Source organism: Lithobates pipiens, unplaced genomic scaffold, assembly GCF_037356315.1.
Source record: "Lithobates pipiens isolate NorthernLeopardFrog02 unplaced genomic scaffold, aLitPip1_a1.2 Scaffold_25, whole genome shotgun sequence".
NCBI lineage: Eukaryota > Metazoa > Chordata > Amphibia > Anura > Ranidae > Lithobates > Lithobates pipiens.
Window position 1 is genome coordinate 238,668,162 of NW_027507787.1, and position 20,706 is coordinate 238,688,867.

General features: G+C 47.9%; 1 protein-coding gene across 1 annotated transcript in view; it reads left to right on the plus strand.

The window, feature by feature from the left end:
- Positions 1–20,706, plus strand: part of ANKRD2 (ankyrin repeat domain 2) — a 52,831-nt gene that overhangs the window by 21,681 nt on the left and 10,444 nt on the right. Inside the window, exons 4-7 of the mRNA XM_077455704.1 lie at positions 6,004–6,111; positions 12,597–12,695; positions 14,315–14,413; positions 19,342–19,440. Coding sequence (XP_077311830.1) covers positions 6,004–6,111; positions 12,597–12,695; positions 14,315–14,413; positions 19,342–19,440 — 405 coding nt within the window. The remainder of the gene's footprint in view (positions 1–6,003; positions 6,112–12,596; positions 12,696–14,314; positions 14,414–19,341; positions 19,441–20,706) is intronic.

Genomic DNA, 20,706 nt, shown 5'->3' on the forward strand with positions numbered 1-20,706 from the left:
GTTATGTTACAGACTTATTCCAAAATGGATAAAAATCATTATTTTCCTCAAAATTCTACAAACCATCCACCCTAATGACAACGTGAGAGAAGTTTGAAATCTTTGCAAATTTATTTTAAACTAAAAAATAAACAACACATATGTACATAAGTATCACAGGCTCCTCCCATGTACATAAGTATCACAGGCTCCTCCCATGTACATAAGTATCACAGGCTCCTCCCATGTACATAATTATCACAGGCTCCTCCCATGTACATAAGTATCACAGGCTCCTCCCATGTACATAAGTATCACAGGCTCCTCCCATGTACATAAGTATCACAGACTCCTCTCATGTACATAAGTATCACAGGCTCCTCCCATGTACATAAGTATCACAGGCTCCTCCCATGTACATAAGTATCACAGGCTCCTCCCATGTACATAAGTATCACAGCCTTTGCCATGACACTCAGAATTGAGCTCAGGTGCCTCCTGTTTCCACTGATCATCCTCGAGATGTTTCTACAACCTGATTGGAGGTCACCTGTGGTAAATTCAGGGGATTGGACATGATTTGGAAAGGCACACACCTGTCTATAGAAGGTCCCACAGTTATCAGTGCATGTCAGAGCACAATCCAAGCCATAAAGTCCAAGGAATTGTCTGTGGACCTCCGAGACAGGATTGTATGGAGGGACAGATAGGGGGAAGGGTACAGATAAATTTCTGCAGCACTGAAGGTCCAAATGAGCGCAGTGGCCTCCATCATCTGTAAATGGAAGAAGTTTGGGGAAAATAATGAATTGAATCCATTTTTGAATAAAGCTGTAACATAAGAAAATGTGGAAAAAGTGAAGCCCTGTAAATACTTTCCGGATGCACTGCAAATGAGCGATAGAGGCAGTCAAAACCTATGTATCCCCGACCTGATTTAGTACAACTCAAGCCGCGTACACACGGCCAGACTGTATGGCCTACTTAGTCCGTCATACAATCCGACGGACAGTCCATCATACTTTTGAATGAACGGACTTGACCACACACGGATGCACAAACAGTCCGTCGAAAGCTTGCACGATGACGTGTACAGCACGTACGACGGGACTAGAAATAGGAAGTCCAAGACACAGCAATGCAACCTTCGGCCGTGTAAATCCTTTCTGAGCATGCGCCATACTTAGTCCGTCGAACTAGCCTACTCACGAGCGTATTGTCCGCTGAAACCAAAGTATGACGGACAGTATTACGGAAATTCCGAAATACTTAGTACGCCAGACTGCACGCTGAAAAAGTCCGCTGAAGCCCACACACGAGCGGACTGTCCGCTGAAATGTGTTTCGACGGACTAAGTAGGCCATGCAGTCCGCCCGTGTGTACGCGGCATTAGAGAAGCCTTTCTCATTCTCTTTACATAGGAGGTCAGGAGGAAGAATGCTCCTTACATTGGTGATCAGTGAGAAGAATGTTCCTTACATTGGTGATCAGTGAGAAGAATGTTCCTTACATTGGGGATCAGTGAGAAGAATGTTCCTTACATTGGTGATCAGTGAGAAGAATGTTCCTTACATTGGGGATCAGTGAGAAGAATGTTCCTTACATTGGTGATCAGTGGGAAGAATGTTCCTTACATTGGTGATCAGTGGGAAGAATGTCCCTTTCATTGGTGATCAGTGGGAAGAATGTTCCTTACATTGGTGATCAGTGAGAAGAATGTTCCTTACATTGGTGATCAGTGGGAAGAATGTCCCTTTCATTGGTGATCAGTGGGAAGAATGTTCCTTACATTGGTGATCAGTGAGAAGAATGTTCCTTACATTGGTGATCAGTGGGAAGAATGTTCCTTACATTGGTGATCAGTGAGAAGAATGTTCCTTACATTGGTGATCAGTGAGAAGAATGTTCCTTACATTGGTGATCAGTGAGAAGAATGTTCCTTACATTGGTGATCAGTGAGAAGAATGATCCTTACATTGGTGATCAGTGAGAAGAATGTCCCTTACATTGGTGATCAGTGAGAAGAATGTTCCTTACATTGGTGATCAGTGAGAAGAATGTTCCTTACATTGGTGATCAGTGAGAAGAATATTCCTTACATTGGTGATCAGTGAGAAGAATGTTCCTTACATTGGTGATCGGTGAGAAGAATGTTCCTTACATTGGTGATCGGTGAGAAGAATGTTCCTTACATTGGTGATCAGTGGGAAGAATGTTCCTTACATTGGTGATCAGTGAGAAGAATGTTCCTTACATTGGTGATCAGTGAGAAGAATGTCCCTTACATTGGTGATCAGTGAGAAGAATGTTCCTTACATTGGTGATCAGTGGGAAGAATGTTCCTTACATTGGTGATCAGTGAGAAGAATGTTCCTTACATTGGTGATCAGTGAGAAGAATGTCCCTTACATTGGTGATCAGTGAGAAGAATGTTCCTTACATTGGTGATCAGTGAGAAGAATATTCCTTACATTGGTGATCAGTGAGAAGAATGTTCCTTACATTGGTGATCAGTGAGAAGAATGTCCCTTACATTGGTGATCAGTGAGAAGAATGTTCCTTACATTGGTGATCAGTGGGAAGAATGTTCCTCACATTGGTGATCAGTGAGAAGAATGTTCCTTACATTGGTGATCAGTGGGAAGAATGTTTCTTACATTGGTGATCAGTGAGAAGAATGTTCCTTACATTGGTGATCAGTGAGAAGAATGTTCCTTACATTGGTGATCAGTGAGAAGAATGTCCCTTACATTGGTGATCAGTGAGAAGAATGTTCCTTACATTGGTGATCAATGGGAAGAATGTTCCTTACATTGGTGATCAGTGAGAAGAATGTTCCTTACATTGGTGATCAGTGAGAAGAATGTTCCTTACATTGGTGATCAGTGAGAAGAATGTTCCTTACATTGGTGATCAGTGAGAAGAATGTTCCTTACATTGGTGATCAATGAGAAGAATGCTCCTTACATTGGTGATCAGTGAGAAGAATGTTCCTTACATTGGTGATCAGTGAGAAGAATGTTCCTTACATTGGGGATCAGTGAGAAGAATGTTCCTTACATTGGTGATCAGTGAGAAGAATGTTCCTTACATTGGTGATCAGTGAGAAGAATGTTCCTTACATTGGTGATCAGTGAGAAGAATGTTCCTTACATTGGTGATCAATGAGAAGAATGCTCCTTACATTGGTGATCAGTGAGAAGAATGTTCCTTACATTGGTGATCAGTGAGAAGAATGTTCCTTACATTGGTGATCAGTGAGAAGAATGATCCTTACATTGGTGATCAGTGGGAAGAATGTTCCTTACATTGGTGATCAGTGAGAAGAATGTCCCTTACATTGGTGATCAGTGAGAAGAATGTCCCTTACATTGGTGATCAGTGAGAAGAATGTTCCTTACATTGGTGATCAGTGGGAAGAATGTTCCTTACATTGGTGATCAGTGAGAAGAATGTCCCTTACATTGGTGATCAGTGGGAAGAATGTTCCTTACATTGGTGATCAGTGAGAAGAATGTTCCTTACATTGGTGATCAGTGGGAAGAATGTTCCTTACATTGGTGATCAGTGAGAAGAATGTCCCTTACATTGGTGATCAGTGAGAAGAATGTTCCTTACATTGGTGATCAGTGAGAAGAATGTTCCTTACATTGGTGATCAGTGAGAAGAATGTTCCTTACATTGGTGGTCAGTGAGAAGAATGTTCCTTACATTGGTGATCAGTGAGAAGAATGTTCCTTACATTGGTGATCAGTGAGAAGAATGTTCCTTACATTGGTGATCAGTGAGAAGAATGTTCCTTACATTGGTGATCAGTGAGAAGAATGTTCCTTACATTGGTGATCAGTGGGAAGAATGTTCCTTACATTGGTGATCAGTGAGAAGAATGTTCCTTACATTGGTGATCAGTGGGAAGAATGCTCCTTACATTGGTGATCAGTGAGAAGAATGTTCCTTACATTGGTGATCAGTGAGAAGAATGTTCCTTACATTGGTGATCAGTGAGAAGAATGTTCCTTACATTGGTGATCAGTGAGAAGAATGTTCCTTACATTGGTGATCAGTGAGAAGAATGTTCCTTACATTGGTGATCAGTGGGAAGAATGTTCTTACTAAGAAGCATTCTTCCCACTGGTCACCAATGTAAGGAAGATTCTTCCAACTGACCATCACACTAATGTGTCATGAGTTGGAGATATAGTCATTTTTAGCAAGGGTTCCCTGAGACTGGAAAGTTGGCTGAAGCAGACCAAGATGGCGGCATCGGGCACAGGCTGTCACAGATGCAGGACAACATTGGATCATCTGGGCAGGTAAGTATTTTGAAGAGAACCCAACTGTCAAGGTCAGGAGTCAGGCTCGGAGACCAGTAGCTATAGCAGTAGAGAGACTGCCATCGACCAGCAGGATAAGTGCACAAGCAGATCACTCTGGTGGATAACGCGGGCTGAACCAGTATGCATCAGAGCTCCTGATGGTGGGGATTGTTTTTGCTGTGTGTTAGTACCAGGTTGTAGTCCTCAGGATCGCCCCAGCAGGAGGTGAGCAAGCCGGGGTCCAGTAGCAGATTTAGCAGGTAGGGATCAGGTAGAAGCATAGTCAAGGAACAAGCCAAAGGTAGGTAACAAGTGGCTGCAGGTTGGGATCATGCAGAAGCATAGTTGAGGAACAAACCAAAGGTTGGTAATGAGTGGTGTTGAAGATACAGCAGCATGAGTGACAAGAGTGAGATATTGACTGAAGAGAGCACAATAATCTGGCAAAGAGGAAGTGCAAAGGCGTGGCTTAAACAGGAAGTTCAAAGGAGGAGCAGAGGGTTGTAGGTTCAAGAGAAACAAGGAACACCAGAAACAAGACAGAAGGCAAGGTTGTCTAAGGAACCAGCCAGGGAGCTGTCCAGCATCTCAGGTGGCTCATCAACAGGAGAGACTGCCAGACACAGCAGAGATTGCAGGTTCAGATCCGGGTCCCGACACCAACAGGTAAAGGGGGTGGGGAGGGGCCCAAGGGAAAACAGGCGTGTAGGTGCTAGAGCGTTCCCACATAACAGCTCCGCCCGGTGCTCAGACCTCAAGGCTGATGACACTTCCAATGTAGCAGAGTAAGGGAGGGGATGGTCGGCACTCAGGATGACATCCAAAATATGTCATCGCGTTTTGGACGTTAGTCCTTAGTCATGGATGTCCGAAACGTGTAGGATGTTTTTACAGCATCGTACACTTCGTCTTTTCAATAAAAGGAATACAATTTTGTTGTATGTCATCCTGAGTGCTGACCATCCCTTTTCTTAGGCCCCTTTCACACTGGGGCGGGAGCGGCGGCGGTGGTAAAGCGGCGCTATTTTTAGCGCCGCTTTACCGTAGTTTTAGCGGCGGTTTTAACCCCCGCTAGCTGCCGAAAAAAAGGGTGAAAAGCGCCCGCAAACCGCCGCTACGGCGGTGCTTTGCCAGCGGGATAGCCGCGCTGCCCCATTGATTTCAATGGGTAGGAGCGGTTTAGGAGCAGTGAATACACCGCTCCTTCACCGCTCCAAAGACTTTTTTTTTTTTTTACTGTCCTGCTATTGCACCGCTCCAGTGTGAGAGCCCTCCGGCTTTCACACTGGAGTGAAAGGGGCCGGATTTTTTCAGGCGCTATTTTTAGCCTGAAAAACGCCCAAGTGTGAAAGGGGCCTTACTCTAATCCCTGGCACCAGCACTCGGGCCTATAAATGGGAGGGGCAGCATTTTGAGCCAATTAGACTCCACTGCACACACATGTGCTGACATAAGGAGTGAGCAGAGTTAATGACTTATTAGTGTATTGCTACTCCAGCGTTGTCCAATCAGCAGGCAGTGAGCTGTGGGGTGACACCACCGTTTTCACTAACTCCAACATGAAAAAAAGTGGTGTCACCCTCCTGGCTGAGCTGAGGGGGGGGGGGGGGGGGGGGAGGTATTTTGTTTCCGAATGTTTGCTTTGTGTAATATAATAATCAACGTCCATAAACCTGGATGTTCATTCCATACAATTGCTGTCCAATAGACGGGGCCGATCCTGCCAGAAACATTCCTGAAAGCCGCGGCTGAAGGCAAGGTGAACATCATTGAGAAGTTTTTGGAGGATGGCGGCTCTCCGGACACTTGTGATGAGGTAGGTCTATTAATAAGAATCCCCTGAATGAGCCGGCCTGGCCGGGCACTCTGTCTGAGAAACCTGAGCAGGACGGAATCTCATCAATGCATTGCTTGGACGGCGAGGTGCATTCCCCGCCCCCCCCCCCCCCACCCCGGAGAACCTGGAGATACAAGCTTACTCCGGGACGTGGGTCCGTGTTCAGTCATGTGATAGCAATCACCATTATTTCCTTCATTTCCTGGAAATACATCCAAAGGAAAGACCGGCCAACCCAGATAACGCACAGAGGACACATGGGTTATGTCTAATACAACATGTTTCACCTCTCAGGGGTTCATCTGTAAAATCTGTAGACCAGCCTTTCCCAACCTTCTTTACACCAGAGGAAACCTTGAAAGAAATGTAAGATCCTTAACCCTTCAATAACCAATTCATTGGTGGTCAGTGATAGAACACCCCTTACATTGGTGGTCAGTGATAGAACACCCCTTACATTGGTGGCCAGTTATAGAACACCCCTTACATTGGTGGCCAGTGATAGAACACCCCTTACATTGGTGGCCAGTGATAAAACACCCCTTACATTGGTGGCCAGTGATAAAACACCCCTTACATTGGTGGCCAGTGATAAAACACCCCTTACATTGGTGGCCAGTGACCGAACACCCCTTACATTGGTGGCCAGTGATAGAACACCCCTTACATTGGTGGCCAGTGATAGAACACCCCTTACATTGGTGGCCAGTGACCGAACACCCCTTACATTGGTGGCCAGTGACAGAACACCCCTTACATTGGTGGCCAGTGACCGAACACCCCTTACATTGGTGGCCAGTGACCGAACACCCCTTACATTGGTGGCCAGTGACAGAACACCCCTTACATTGGTGGCCAGTGACAGAACACCCCTTACATTGGTGGCCAGTGACAGAACACCCCTTACATTGGTGGCCAGTGACAGAACACCCCTTACATCGGTGGCCAGTGACAGAACACCCCTTACATTGGTGGCCAGTGACAGAACACCCCTTACATTGGTGGCCAGTGACAGAACACCCCTTACATCGGTGGCCAGTGACAGAACACCCCTTACATTGCTGGCTATTGGTAAGAATTTCCTCCTTACAGCTAGGGTTGTCACCTCATCCTTTAAACCCGAACACATATGAATTACACGGGTTCTGAGGCCAATTTAATGCCGATAAGGCACCAAGTGAGTTTAATTACCACCTTAATCAGCCACAGAACCCGTGTAACCACTTGCCTACTGGGCACTGACACCCCCTTCCTGCCCAGGCCATTTTTCAGCTTTCAGCGCTGTCACACTTTGATGACAATTGCGCAGTCGTGCTACACTGTACCCAAACTAACATTTGTATCATTTTCTTCCCACAAATAGAGATTTATTTTGGTCGTATTTAATCATTGCTGAGTTTTTTAAATTTTTACAAAAAAAGACTAAATATTTAGAAAAAAAAATGTTTTTTACTTTTTTTTCTGTCAGTAAATTTTGGAACTAAGTAATTTTTCACCTTCACTGATGTGCGCTGATGAGGCAGCACTGATGGGCACTGATAGGCTGAACTGGTGGGCACTGATGAGGTGGCACTTATGGGCACTAATGAGGTGGCACTGATGAGGAGGCACTAATATGCCGAACTTATGGGCACTGATGAGCACTGTTAGGCGGCACTCATGGGCACAGGTGGGCATTGATAGGTGGCTGATGAGGTCGCACTGATGGGCACTGATAGGCTGAACTGGTGGGCACTGATGAGGTGGCACTTATGGGCATTAATGAGGTGGCACTGATGAGGAGGCACTAATATGCCGCACTTATGGGCACTGATGAGCACTGTTAGGCGGCACTCATGGGCACAGGTGGGCATTGATAGGTGGCTGATGAGGTGGCACTGATGGGCACTGATAGGCTGAACTGGTGGGCACTGATGAGGTGGCACTTATGGGCATTAATGAGGTGGCACTGAGGAGGCACTAATATGCACTGTTAGGCGGCACTCATTGGCACAGATAGGTGGCACTGATAGGCGGCCCGGATAGGCGGCAAGGATAGGTGGTACTGATGGGCACTGATGGGTGACACTGATAGGCATTGATTGACAGCAGTGATGAGCATTGATGGGCAGGACTGATTGCCAGCACTGACTGGCATCACTAATGGGCTCTGATTGGTGGCAGTTGTGGGCAGTGGTGGGCACTGATTACTGCCACTAGTGGGCACTGATTGGTGACACTGTATTGCTATATTGTAATCAGGGCACTGATGATCAGTGCTCTGATTACATCCCTAGATATTCCCCTGCGTGGAGATGCTGCTGATCGGCTCTCCTCGCCACACCCTCTGTCCGTGTGAGGCGAGGAGAGCTGATTACTGGCATCTCCATTATTTACATGTGACCGGCTGCGATTGGACACAGCCGATCACATGGCTCTTTACAGAGATCGGGGGTCGCACCGCATCCGTGGGTGCGCGCGAGAGCGTCCGTTCTTGGGATGCCGTCATATGACGTTGTCCCAGAACGAGAGCCGCACCGCCCCGCCCCGCCGTCATTTTGACAGCAGCGGCAAGCAGTTAATTACTATGCGTTCGGGTTTAAAAGGGATGAGGTGGCAACCCTACTTACAGCGGTTGGTCAGACTTTTCATCTTTACAGACAGCTACAAAGATCATCGGGGTCCTGTGGGGGTGGAGGAACTTGACTGACCTCAACCCGATAGAACACCTTTGGGATGAATTAGAGCGGAGACGGCGAGCCCAGGCCTTCTCATCCAACATCCGTGCCTGACCTCACAAATGCTCTTGTGGAAGAATGGTCAAACATTGCCATAGACACATCTCCTAAACCTTGTGGACGGCCTTTCCAGAAGAGATGAAGCTGTTATAGCTGCAAAGGGCCAACTCAATATTGAACCCTACAGACTAAGTGTGGGATACCATTAAAGTTCATGTAAAAGGCAGGTGTCCCAATACTTTTGACATTACAGTATATATGTATATATAGGCGTCCCAATACTTTTGGTAATACAGTGTATATGAAGATTCTCTGGGCGAATGGCTATACAAATGTGTTATTAATGCCCCTTTAGCGTGTATCTCTTCTTTGCTTGTCTCCTTCCCATCCTATCGGCGTTTTGGCGGCGTTTGTAAAAAGTTTACTGGAAAGGCGGTGAAAAGCGGCGCAGGCTGCACATATTCCCAGACGGGCTGTAAACCAATCAGATCATGTTAGGTCTCTGCAATGATTTATTTATTAGGGTATAAATAGCGGCAGACAGACCTCGGGGACAGGCGGTTGGAAGTGATTAGAATTACACGTGAGATCTCCAGAGCTCGGCGTGAAGGACATACGAGGGACGCGCATCCTGTACACCGCAATACAAATGTATCAAAAACCACAAAACCTCCCCGATTTTACCAATACATACAAAGATCGTGTGTACTGATTGCTGCTAAAAACAGAAAAAAAATAAAAATGACTTAAAGAGGAACTGCAGTCCGCTCACATCATTTGTAATAAAAACATCTTTGCCATTCTGAAGCTTCCCTCCAACCACTTTGCATATTTTTTTTTTGTTTTTTTGGCCTCCTTTCAAGATTAGTTCTCTAAACAGTATATCACTTTTTTTTTTTAACCATTTCTTATCTATCCATATTGGAGAATTATGCGGTAGATATCAAATAATTGTGGCAACTACAGCATATTAATAAGATTGCATCTCACTGCCACCAGGGGCGGGTCCAGAGTCTAGTCTCGGGAGGGGCACTGCTCTAAAATATTTTTTTTGGGGGGCAATTTATCAGGGCAATGGCTGGTAATGGCGCTTCAATCATTACGGCGCCATGATTGTTATGGTGTCAGGATGATTGAGGCGCATAATTTCTATGATTACATTGTAATATAAAATGAAGTCATTCAACTCACCATAATGCAGAATCAGTGGGAGCCCTCAGGGTGTCACTTGCCACGTAGCCTGCCACACATTGCGGATTGCCACGTCACCTGCCACACATTGCGGATTGCCACGTCACCTGCCACACATTGCGGATTGTCACTTGCCACGTCACTTGCCACACATTGCGGATTGTTACTTGCCACGTCACCTGCCACACATTGCGGATTGTCACTTGCCACGTAGCCTGCCACACATTGCGGATTGTCACTTGCCACGTAGCCTGCCACACATTGCGGATTGTCACTTGCCACGTAGCCTGCCACACATTGCGGATTGCCACGTCACCTGCCACACATTGCGGATTGCCACGTCACTTGCCACACATTGCGGATTGTTACTTGCCACGTCACCTGCCACACATTGCGGATTGTCACTTGCCACGTAGCCTGCCACACATTGCGGATTGTCACTTGCCACGTAGCCTGCCAAACATTGCTGATTGTCACTTGCCACATAGCCTGCCACACATTGCTGATTGTCACCTGCCAAACATTGCTGATTGTCACTTGCCACGTAGCCTGCCACACATTGCGGATTGTCACCTGCCACACATTGCAGATTGCCACGTCACCTGCCACACATTGTGGATTGTCACTTGCCATGCCACCTGCCACACATTGCTGATTGTCACTTGCCACGTAGCCTGCCACACATTGCGGATTGTCACCTGCCACACATTGCGGATTGCCACGTCACCTGCCACACATTGCGGATTGCCACGTCACCTGCCACACATTGCTGATTGTCACTTGCCACGTCACCTGCCACACATTGCGGATTGTCACTTGCCACGTAGCCTGCCACACATTGCGGATTGTCACTTGCCACGTAGCCTGTCACACATTGCGGATTGTCACTTGCCACGTAGCCTGCCAAACATTGCTGATTGTCACTTGCCACATAGCCTGCCACACATTGCTGATTGTCACCTGCCAAACATTGCTGATTGTCACTTGCCACGTAGCCTGCCACACATTGCGGATTGTCACCTGCCACACATTGCAGATTGCCACGTCACCTGCCACACATTGTGGATTGTCACTTGCCATGCCACCTGCCACACATTGCTGATTGTCACTTGCCACGTAGCCTGCCACACATTGCGGATTGTCACCTGCCACACATTGCGGATTGCCACGTCACCTGCCACACATTGTGGATTGTCACTTGCCACGTCACCTGCCACACATTGCTGATTGTCACTTGCCACGTCACCTGCCACACATTGCAGATTGTTACTTGCCACGTAGCCTGCCACACATTGCGGATTGTCACCTGCCACACATTGCGGATTGCCACGTCACCTGCCATACATTGCTGATTGTCATTTGCCACGTCACCTGCCACACATTGCGGATTGTCACTTGCCACGTCACCTGCCACACATTGCGGATTGTTACTTGCCACGTAGCCTGCCACACATTGCGGATTGTCACCTGCCACACATTGTGGATTGCCACGTCACCTGCCACACATTGCTGATTGTCACCTGCCAAATATTGCTGATTGTCACTTGCCACGTCACCTGCCACACATTGCTGATTGTCACTTGCCACGTCACCTGCCACACATTGCAGATTGTTACTTGCCACGTAGCCTGCCACACATTGCAGATTGTCACCTGCCACACATTGCGGATTGCCACGTCACCTGCCATACATTGCTGATTGTCATTTGCCACGTCACCTGCCACACATTGCGGATTGTCACTTGCCACGTCACCTGTCACACATTGCTGATTGTCACTTGCCATGTCACCTGCCACACATTGCGGATTGTTACTTGCCACGTAGCCTGCCACACATTGCAGATTGTCACCTGCCACACATTGCGGATTGCCACGTCACCTGCCATACATTGCTGATTGTCATTTGCCACGTCACCTGCCACACATTGCGGATTGTCACTTGCCACGTCACCTGTCACACATTGCTGATTGTCACTTGCCATGTCACCTGCCACACATTGCGGATTGTTACTTGCCACGTAGCCTGCCACACATTGCAGATTGTCACCTGCCACACATTGCGGATTGCCACGTCACCTGCCACACATTGCTGATTGTCACTTGCCCCGTCACCTGACACACATTGCGGATTGTTACTTGCCACGTAGCCTGCCACACATTGCGGATTGTCACCTACTGTGTCACTTTTCTGCTAAGGTGTTCTTTTGTTGAGTCCAGAGTGAAGATAGGCAGCAGGGAAATGATGTAATCTCTCTGCTGCACACAGCTTCCTGCACAGTGAGGGCGGAACTGGAGGGATGCAGGGCAGTGAGAGATGATGTCATCTCCCTGCTCCCCTGCCCGCTGGCTTCCTGATTGGCCAGCAGCCCTTGAGGTCCAATGGACGGGGCCATTTTCCAGCGTGGAATAGAATGTTTTCTATGACTGAAGCTTGCTATGACTCTGCCTGATCTCTGTGAGCTCACCTTGCTATGACTCTGCCTGATCTCTGTGAGCTCACCTTGCTATGACTCTGCCTGATCTCTGTGAGCTCACCTTGCTGTGTTGTTTGTTGCAGTTCAGGAGGACCGGCCTGCACAGAGCGTCACTGGAGGGCCACATAGAGATCATCAAGAAACTCATCGACAGCGGAGCGTCCGTCAACTTCAGAGACCGGGTATGACAGCGACACGTCCGTCCAGCACAACCCAACGTTCATTTACAAGGCAGCAGTGACCGGCCGCTGTGTGATCAGAGAAATGCGTCAGCGCGCCTTTTCCTAACAATTCAACTTCAATATTTACAATGCCGTGAAAAAGTATTCATACCCCTTGATATTCCCCACATTTTCTCATGTTACACCCAAAAACATAAATGTATTTTATTGGGGTTTTATGTGATGGACCAACACAAAGTGACACATATTTGTGAAGTGGAAGGAAAATGATAAATGATACAAATAAATATGTGAAAAGTGTGGGGGAGGGGCATTTGTATGGCACCCCCCGGAGTCAATACTTTGTAGAACAGCTGTATTTATACTGAGATTAAATGACACACAGGTGGGCTCTATTTACTAATTAGGTGACTTCTGAAGGCAATTGGTTCCACTAGATTTTAGTTAGGGGGTATCAGAGTAAAAGGGGCTGAATACAAATGTGTGCCATACTTTTTTACATATTTATTTGTTAAAAAAATAAATTGAAAACCATTTATAATTTTCCTTCTACTTCACAATTATGTTGCCACTTTGTGTTGGTCTATCACATAAAATCCCAATAAAATACATTTACGTTTTTGGTTGTAACATGACAAAAATGTGGATAATTTCAAGGGGTATGAATACTTTTTCAAGGCTCTGTATATCATTAAATGTGTTTTTTTTTCTTTTCTTTTTTTTTTCATTTGGTATCTGCATTTTGCATCTCGCAGTTACTGTACAGCAGGGCTCAGACTGGAGGAAGGAAGAAGCAGCAGAAGGAACTGATAAGAGTAGAGAACTTGACTTGACGTCAACCAATCCCATATACAGCAGAGCTCAGACTAGGAGAGGGAGGAGCAGTACAAGGGGCCAATCAGTTATGTTGCAGTGCTTACAAATGACGTGCTGGCAGCAGGAGAGCGCATAGTGACAGAGAGATGAGCTTATCAGTTTGCTGCTTCTCCTTTCACTGTCCAATCACAGGCCGGGGGGGGGGGGGGGGGGGAAGGAGGAGGGACAAGACTTGCAAGTGTTACTGAACTGTAGAGAAAAAAAATCTGATCTGCAGACAAGGCTGGGCAAATCTTTGAACTGGATGGACAGAAAAGCCGATCCTATAGAAGGTAAAATGGCTTTCTTAGATGTTAAAGGGACAAATAAAGATCATCCAACACATTTTGGGGGTCCAAAAATACCCTCCTTCTTCAAGGCTTGCAATAGGAAGCAATGGCGAACCACCTCTATGACTAATCCCCGATGGGTGCCCCGAAATGCATCAGAGGCGTGGCTTAGGAGGAGTTCACGGCTGAGCCGTTCACATTCCTCTCCACCCGTGTCATGCGGGGGTCTCTCACCCCCCCCCCCCCAATACCAAACCAACTACTGATAGGATCTGTGAAGATTATCACACTGGATAAAATCCTATTCTAGGCCCAGGCATTATTACATTGATACATTGTTTGATACATTGTTTCTTGTTGCAAGCCCTGATGAAGAGAGAATTTCTGGACACTGAAATGCGTCGGAAGTGCACAGAATTTTCAGATAAATTAGAACCTTGAATGAAAAAAATTGACCTATTTCTTGTATTGTAGTTGGATTCCACGGCTATTTACTGGGCGTGCCGCGGCGGGAAGCTGGACGTTGTGAAGCTTCTTCAGGACCACGGAGCGCAAATCAACGTGAAAGACAAGGTAGTACGAGTCTCCGCCGCTTGGCTTTTTCTGGCCCTTTTTGTTCACAAGTTTAAATAAGTATTTTTTTTTTTTTGCTAGCAAATGAGTTAGAACCGCCAAACATTATATATATATAATTTTAAAGCAGAGACCCTAGAGAATAAAATGGCGATTGTGGCAATATTTTATGCCACTTGGTATTTGCGCAGCGGTCTTTCAAAAGCAATTGTTTTGGGTAATTACTTAAAAAAAGAAAAAATAATAATTGTTTCCCCAATTGTTTGGTAGAATGTGAAAGATGATGTTATGCCGAGTAGATAGATACCTAACATGTCTCGCTATAAAATTGCGCATGCTCGTGAAATGGCGTCAAACTGCAGTACGTAAAAAAAATCTCCATAGGCGGCACATTTTAAAATTTGTACAGGTTACCAGTTTACAGAGGAGTTCTAGGGCTAGAATTATCGCTCTCACTCTAGCGATCGCGGCGATACCTCACATGTGTGGTGCGAACACCGTTTACACATGCGTGCGCGACTTATGCGATCGCTTCTGCATGGAGGGAAGGGGCGCTTTCATTAAAAAAAAAATTCTTATTATTTATTTTACTTTTTTTACTTATTACTTATTTTAAGTTATTACTTTACTTATTTTACTTTTTATTTTTACACTGTTTTTTTCTTTTTTTTTTATCACTTTTATTCCTATTTCAAAGAATGTAAACATCCCTTGTAACAGAAATAAGAGATGACCCATTACCCCTTATATGACAGCCCTATGCATATATGTGGCAGCATGGCAGGTAGACCTCACTGCCCATCACCACATACACTCACCGCCCACTTTATGAGGTCCCCCTTGCTAGTAGCGGGTTGGACCCCCTATATTAGGTCCCCCTTGCTAGTAACGGGTTGAACCCCCTATATTAGGTCCCCCTTGCTAGTAACGGGTTGAACCCCCTATATTAGGTCCCCCTTGCTAGTAACGGGTTGGACCCCCTATATTAGGTCCCCCTTGCTAGTAACGGGTGGGACCCCCTTTATTAGGTCCCTCTTGCTAGTAGCGGGTTGGACCCCCTTTATTAGGTCCCCCTTGCTAGTAACGGGTTGGACCCCCTTTATTAGGACCCCCTTTACTCGGTCCACCTTGCTAGTAGCGGGTTAAACCTTCTTTATTAGGTGCGCTTGCTAGTAGCAGGTTGGACCCCCTTTATTAGGTCCCTCTTGCTAGTAGCGGGTTCGACCCCCTTTATTAGTAGCGGATTGGACCCCCTATATTAGGTCCACCTTGCTAGCAGTGGATTGGACCCCCTTTATTAGGTTCACCTTGCTAGTAACGGGTTGGACCCCCTTTATTAGGTTCACCTTGCTAGTAGTGGGTTGGACCCCCTTTATTAGGTCCCCCTTGCTAGTAGCGGATTGGACCCCCTATATTAGGTCCACCTTGCTAGTAACGGGTTGGACCCCCTTTATTAGGTTCACCTTGCTAGTAGTGGGTCGGACCCCCTTTACTAGGCCCCCCTTGCTAGTAGCGGGTTGGACCAACTTTATTAGGTCCCCCTTGCTAGTAGAGGGTCGGACCCCCTTTATTATTAGGTCCCCCTTGCTAGTAGAGGGTCGGACCCCCTTTATTAGGTGCCCCTTGCTAGTAGCCGATTGGACCCCCTTTTGCCTTCATTCTTGGTGGCATAGATATGATCAGGATGAGATGTGGAGAGTGTGGAGGCCATTGGAGGACAGGGACCTCATTGTCCAGTGGTGAGATGATTGGAGCTTTGTGACATGGGGCATTATCCTGCTGGGAGGAGCCATCAGAAGATGGGGACACTGTAGTCATAAAGGGATGGACATGGTCACCAACAATACTCAGGTAGGTCGTGGTGATTAAACCATGATCAATTGGTACTAAGGGGCCCAAAGTGTGCCAAGAAAATACCCCCCCCCCCATTACACCCCCACCACCAGCCTGAACCAGTGATACCCCATCCCCCGCACCATTACACCCCCACCACCAGCCTGAACCGGTGATACCCCATCCCCCGCACCATTACACCCCCACCACCAGCCTGAACCGGTGATACCCCATCCCCCGCACCATTACACCCCCACCACCAGCCTGAACCGGTGATACCCCATCCCCCGCACCATTACACCCCCACCACCAGCCTGAACCGGTGATACCCCATCCCCCACACCATTACACCCCCACCACCAGCCTGAACCAGTGATACCCCATCCCCCGCACCATTACACCCCCACCACCAGCCTGAACCAGTGATACCCCATCCCCCGCACCATTACACCCCCACCACCAGCCTGAACCGGTGATACCCCATCCCCCACACCATTACACCCACACCACCAGCCTGAACCAGTGATACCCCATCCCCCGCACCATTACACCCCCACCACCAGCCTGAACCAGTGATACCCCATCCCCCGCACCATTACACCCCCACCACCAGCCTGAACCGGTGATACCCCATCCCCCACACCATTACACCCCCACCACCAGCCTGAACTTGTGATACCCCATCCCCCACACCATTACACCCCCACCACCAGCCTGAACCGGTGATACCCCATCCCCCACACCATTACACCCCCACCACCAGCCTGAACCGGTGATACCCCATCCCCCACACCATTACACCCCCACCACCAGCCTGAACCGGTGATACCCCATCCCCCACACCATTACACCCCCCACCACCAGCCTGAACCGGTGATATCCCATCCCCCACACCATTACACCCCCACCACCAGCCTGAACCGGTGATACCCCATCCCCCACACCATTACACCCCACACCACCAGCCTGAACCGGTGATACCCCATCCCCCACACCATTACACCCCAACACCAGCCTGAACCGGTGATACCCCATCCCCCGCACCATTACACCCCCACCACCAGCCTGAACCGGTGATACCCCATCCCCCACACCATTACACCCCCACCACCAGCCTGAACCGGTGATATCCCATCCCCCGCACCATTACACTCCCACCACCAGCCTGAACCAGTGATACCCCATCCCCCACACCATTACACCCCAACACCAGCCTGAACCGGTGATACCCCATCCCCCGCACCATTACACCCCCACCACCAGCCTGAACCGGTGATACCCCATCCCCCGCACCATTACACCCCCACCACCAGCCTGAACCGGTGATATCCCATCCCCCACACCATTACACCCCCACCACCAGCCTGAACCGGTAATATCCCATCCCCCACACCATTACACCCCCACAACCAGCCTGAACCGGTGATATCCCATCCCCCGCACCATTACATCCCCACCACCAGCCTGAACCGGTGATACCCCATCCCCCGCACCATTACATCCCCACCACCAGCCTGAACCGGTGATATCCCATCCCCCACACCATTACACCCCCCACCACCAGCCTGAACCGGTGATACCCCATCCCCCGCACCATTACACCCCCACCACCAGCCTGAACCGGTGATACCCCATCCCCCACACCATTACACCCCCACCACCAGCCTGAACCGGTGATACCCCATCCCCCGCACCATTACATCCCCACCACCAGCCTGAACCAGTGATAAGAGGCAGGATGGATCAATGCGCCAAATTCTGACCCCACCATCTGAATGTCGGAGCTGAAATCCAGACTCATCAGACCCGGCAACGTTTCTCCAATCTTCTATTGTCCAATGTTGGTGATCCTGTGCCAATTGTAGGCTCAGTTTCCTGTTCTTAGCTGACAGGAGTGGCACCCGGTGTGGTCTTCTGCTGCTGTAGCCCATCTGCTTCAAGGTTGGATGTGTTGTGTGTTCAGAGATGATATTCTGCATACCTTTGGTGTAACGAGAGGTTATTGGAGTCACTGTTGCCTTTCTATCCTCTGCAACCAGTCTGCCCCATTCTCCTCTGACGTCAACAAGGCATTTTCCCCCACACAACTGCCGCTCACTGGATATTTTCCATTCTCTGTAAACCCTGAGAGATGGTTGTGTGTGAAAAGCCCAGAAATACTCAGACCAGCCTGTCTGCCACCAACAACCGCGCCACGTTCAAAGTCACTTAAAGCGGGAGTCCGCCGGGACTCCGCGTTTTTTTTTATTTTTAAAGTCAGCAGCTACAAATACTGCAGCTGCTGACTTTTAAAATAGTGACACTTACCAGTCCAGCGCGCCCGCGATGTCGGCACCCCGAAGCCGATCTCTAGATCGACACTCGAGTGCTGCCGCCGCCATCTTGGGTATGGGAATCAGGAAATGGAGCCTTTCGGCTTCATTTCCCGGTTCCCTACTGCGCATGCGCGAGTCGCGCTGCGCAATGAAGATGGTCCCCGCTGCCTCTGGGATCTGTGTGTTTCCCAGCAGGCAGCGGGGCACTTGCGGAAGGGGGCGGGCACTTGCGGAAAGGGGCGTAATGTACGCCCCTTTCCGCAGAGAGCTATCCCGGAAGTGGGTGCAGTTACCTGGATTATCCAGGTAACTGCACCGGAGGGGGGGAGGAATCCGATGAGCGGAAGGTCCATTTTAGGGTGGACCTCCGCTTTAAATCCCCTTTCTTCCCCCATTCTGATGCTCAGTTTGAATTTCAGCAAGTCGTCTTCACCATGTCTAGATGCCTACATGCATTGAGTTACTGCCATGCGATTAGCTGATTAGCAATTTGTATTACCAAGCAATTGAAGAGGTGTACCCAATAAAAGTGTCCGGTGAGGGTATATCTAGGCTGAATTTTATGGCTCGGCATTTCCACCCATTCACTTCATACAAGCTCACTTATGTAATAATTCACTGCAAACAACTGATTGTGAACGATATAAAAAAAAAAAAAAGTCTATAGTTCTCGTTGGATTCGGATTTTACTCGAATTTCTGTTTTTTTTTAGCTGTGAAATCGTCCAATAACGGTAGAGAATTCTGATGTCTGTTTTCCATTTTCCATGACATGTTTCAGGTTCTGAGCACTCCTCTGCATGTTGCCACGCGTACCGGTCAGGCAGACATAGTGGAACATCTTATTGCCACCGGGGTGGACATCAACTCCAAGGACAGAGTAAGTCTTTGCTTTTTTTTTTATCTTTAAACTTAGAATTAGGGACGTTCTGTAGCTACTCCTGAACTTCTACTTCCAGCACATCACTGGATGGGCCCCCCATCCCCCACTAACCGGACCCTAACGCCGACATCCATAGAATCGCACTGCCACATGGCGAGCCGACTTTATTCTGCTTAGAGCTATTCTACCTTGCTTTCAGCTAGCCAATCACTGGAAGTGCTTGTTACTGCTTAACCGCTTAAGGACTAGGCCTATTCTGATGCTTTTTTTGTTTTTAGCAGAGACCCTAGGGAATAAAATGGCAGCCGTTGCAATATATTATATCACACTTTTTTTTTTTTGTGCAGCAGTTTTTCAAAGGCAATTAAAAAAAAAATACACTTTAATAAATAAAGAAAAAAAAATTATATATATATATATATATATATATATATATATATATATTAATATTATTAATTAATATAATATAATATAATAGTATAATATACTCCTTGTCCAGCCGGGGAAGCTGGACAAGGAGTTTCCAGAGCACTCCAAGGTTTCACAAGCCCCCAGCCCAAAGTGACTCCCGTCACAACTGCCTTAACCCTCTTGGGCATGGAGGTCACCAGAGCTTCACAGGTTGCCACTGGGGTTCTCAGCCACCCTGTGAACCTAATAGACACAGGGTGACTTACACATAAGAGGGGCCGAGGAAGCTGGACAAGGAGTTTCCAGAGCTCTCCAAGGTTTCACAAGCCCCCCAGCCCAAAGTGACTCCCGTCACAACTGCCTTAACCCTCTTGGGCATGGAGGTCACCAGAGTTTCACAGGTTGCCACTGTGGTTCTTAGCCACCCTGTGCCCCTAATAGACACAGGGTAACTTACACATAGGAGGGGCCGAGGAAGCTGGACAAGGAGTTTCCAGAGCTCTCCAAGGTTTCACAAGCCCCCCAGCCCAAAGTGACTCTCGTCACAACTGCCTTAACCCTCTTGGGCATGGAGGTCACCAGGGCTTCACAAGTTGTCACTGGTGTTCTCAGCCACCCTGTGCCCCTAATAGACACAGGATAACTTACACATAGGAGGGGCTGAGGAAGCTGGACAAGGAGTTTCCAGAGCTCTCCAAGGTTTCACAAGCCCCCCAGCCCAAAGTGACTCCCGTCACAACTGCCTTAGCCCTCTTGGGCATGGAGGTCACCAGAGTTTCACAGGTTGCCACTGTGGTTCTTAGCCACCCTGTGCCCCTAATAGACACAGGGTAACTTACACATAGGAGGGGC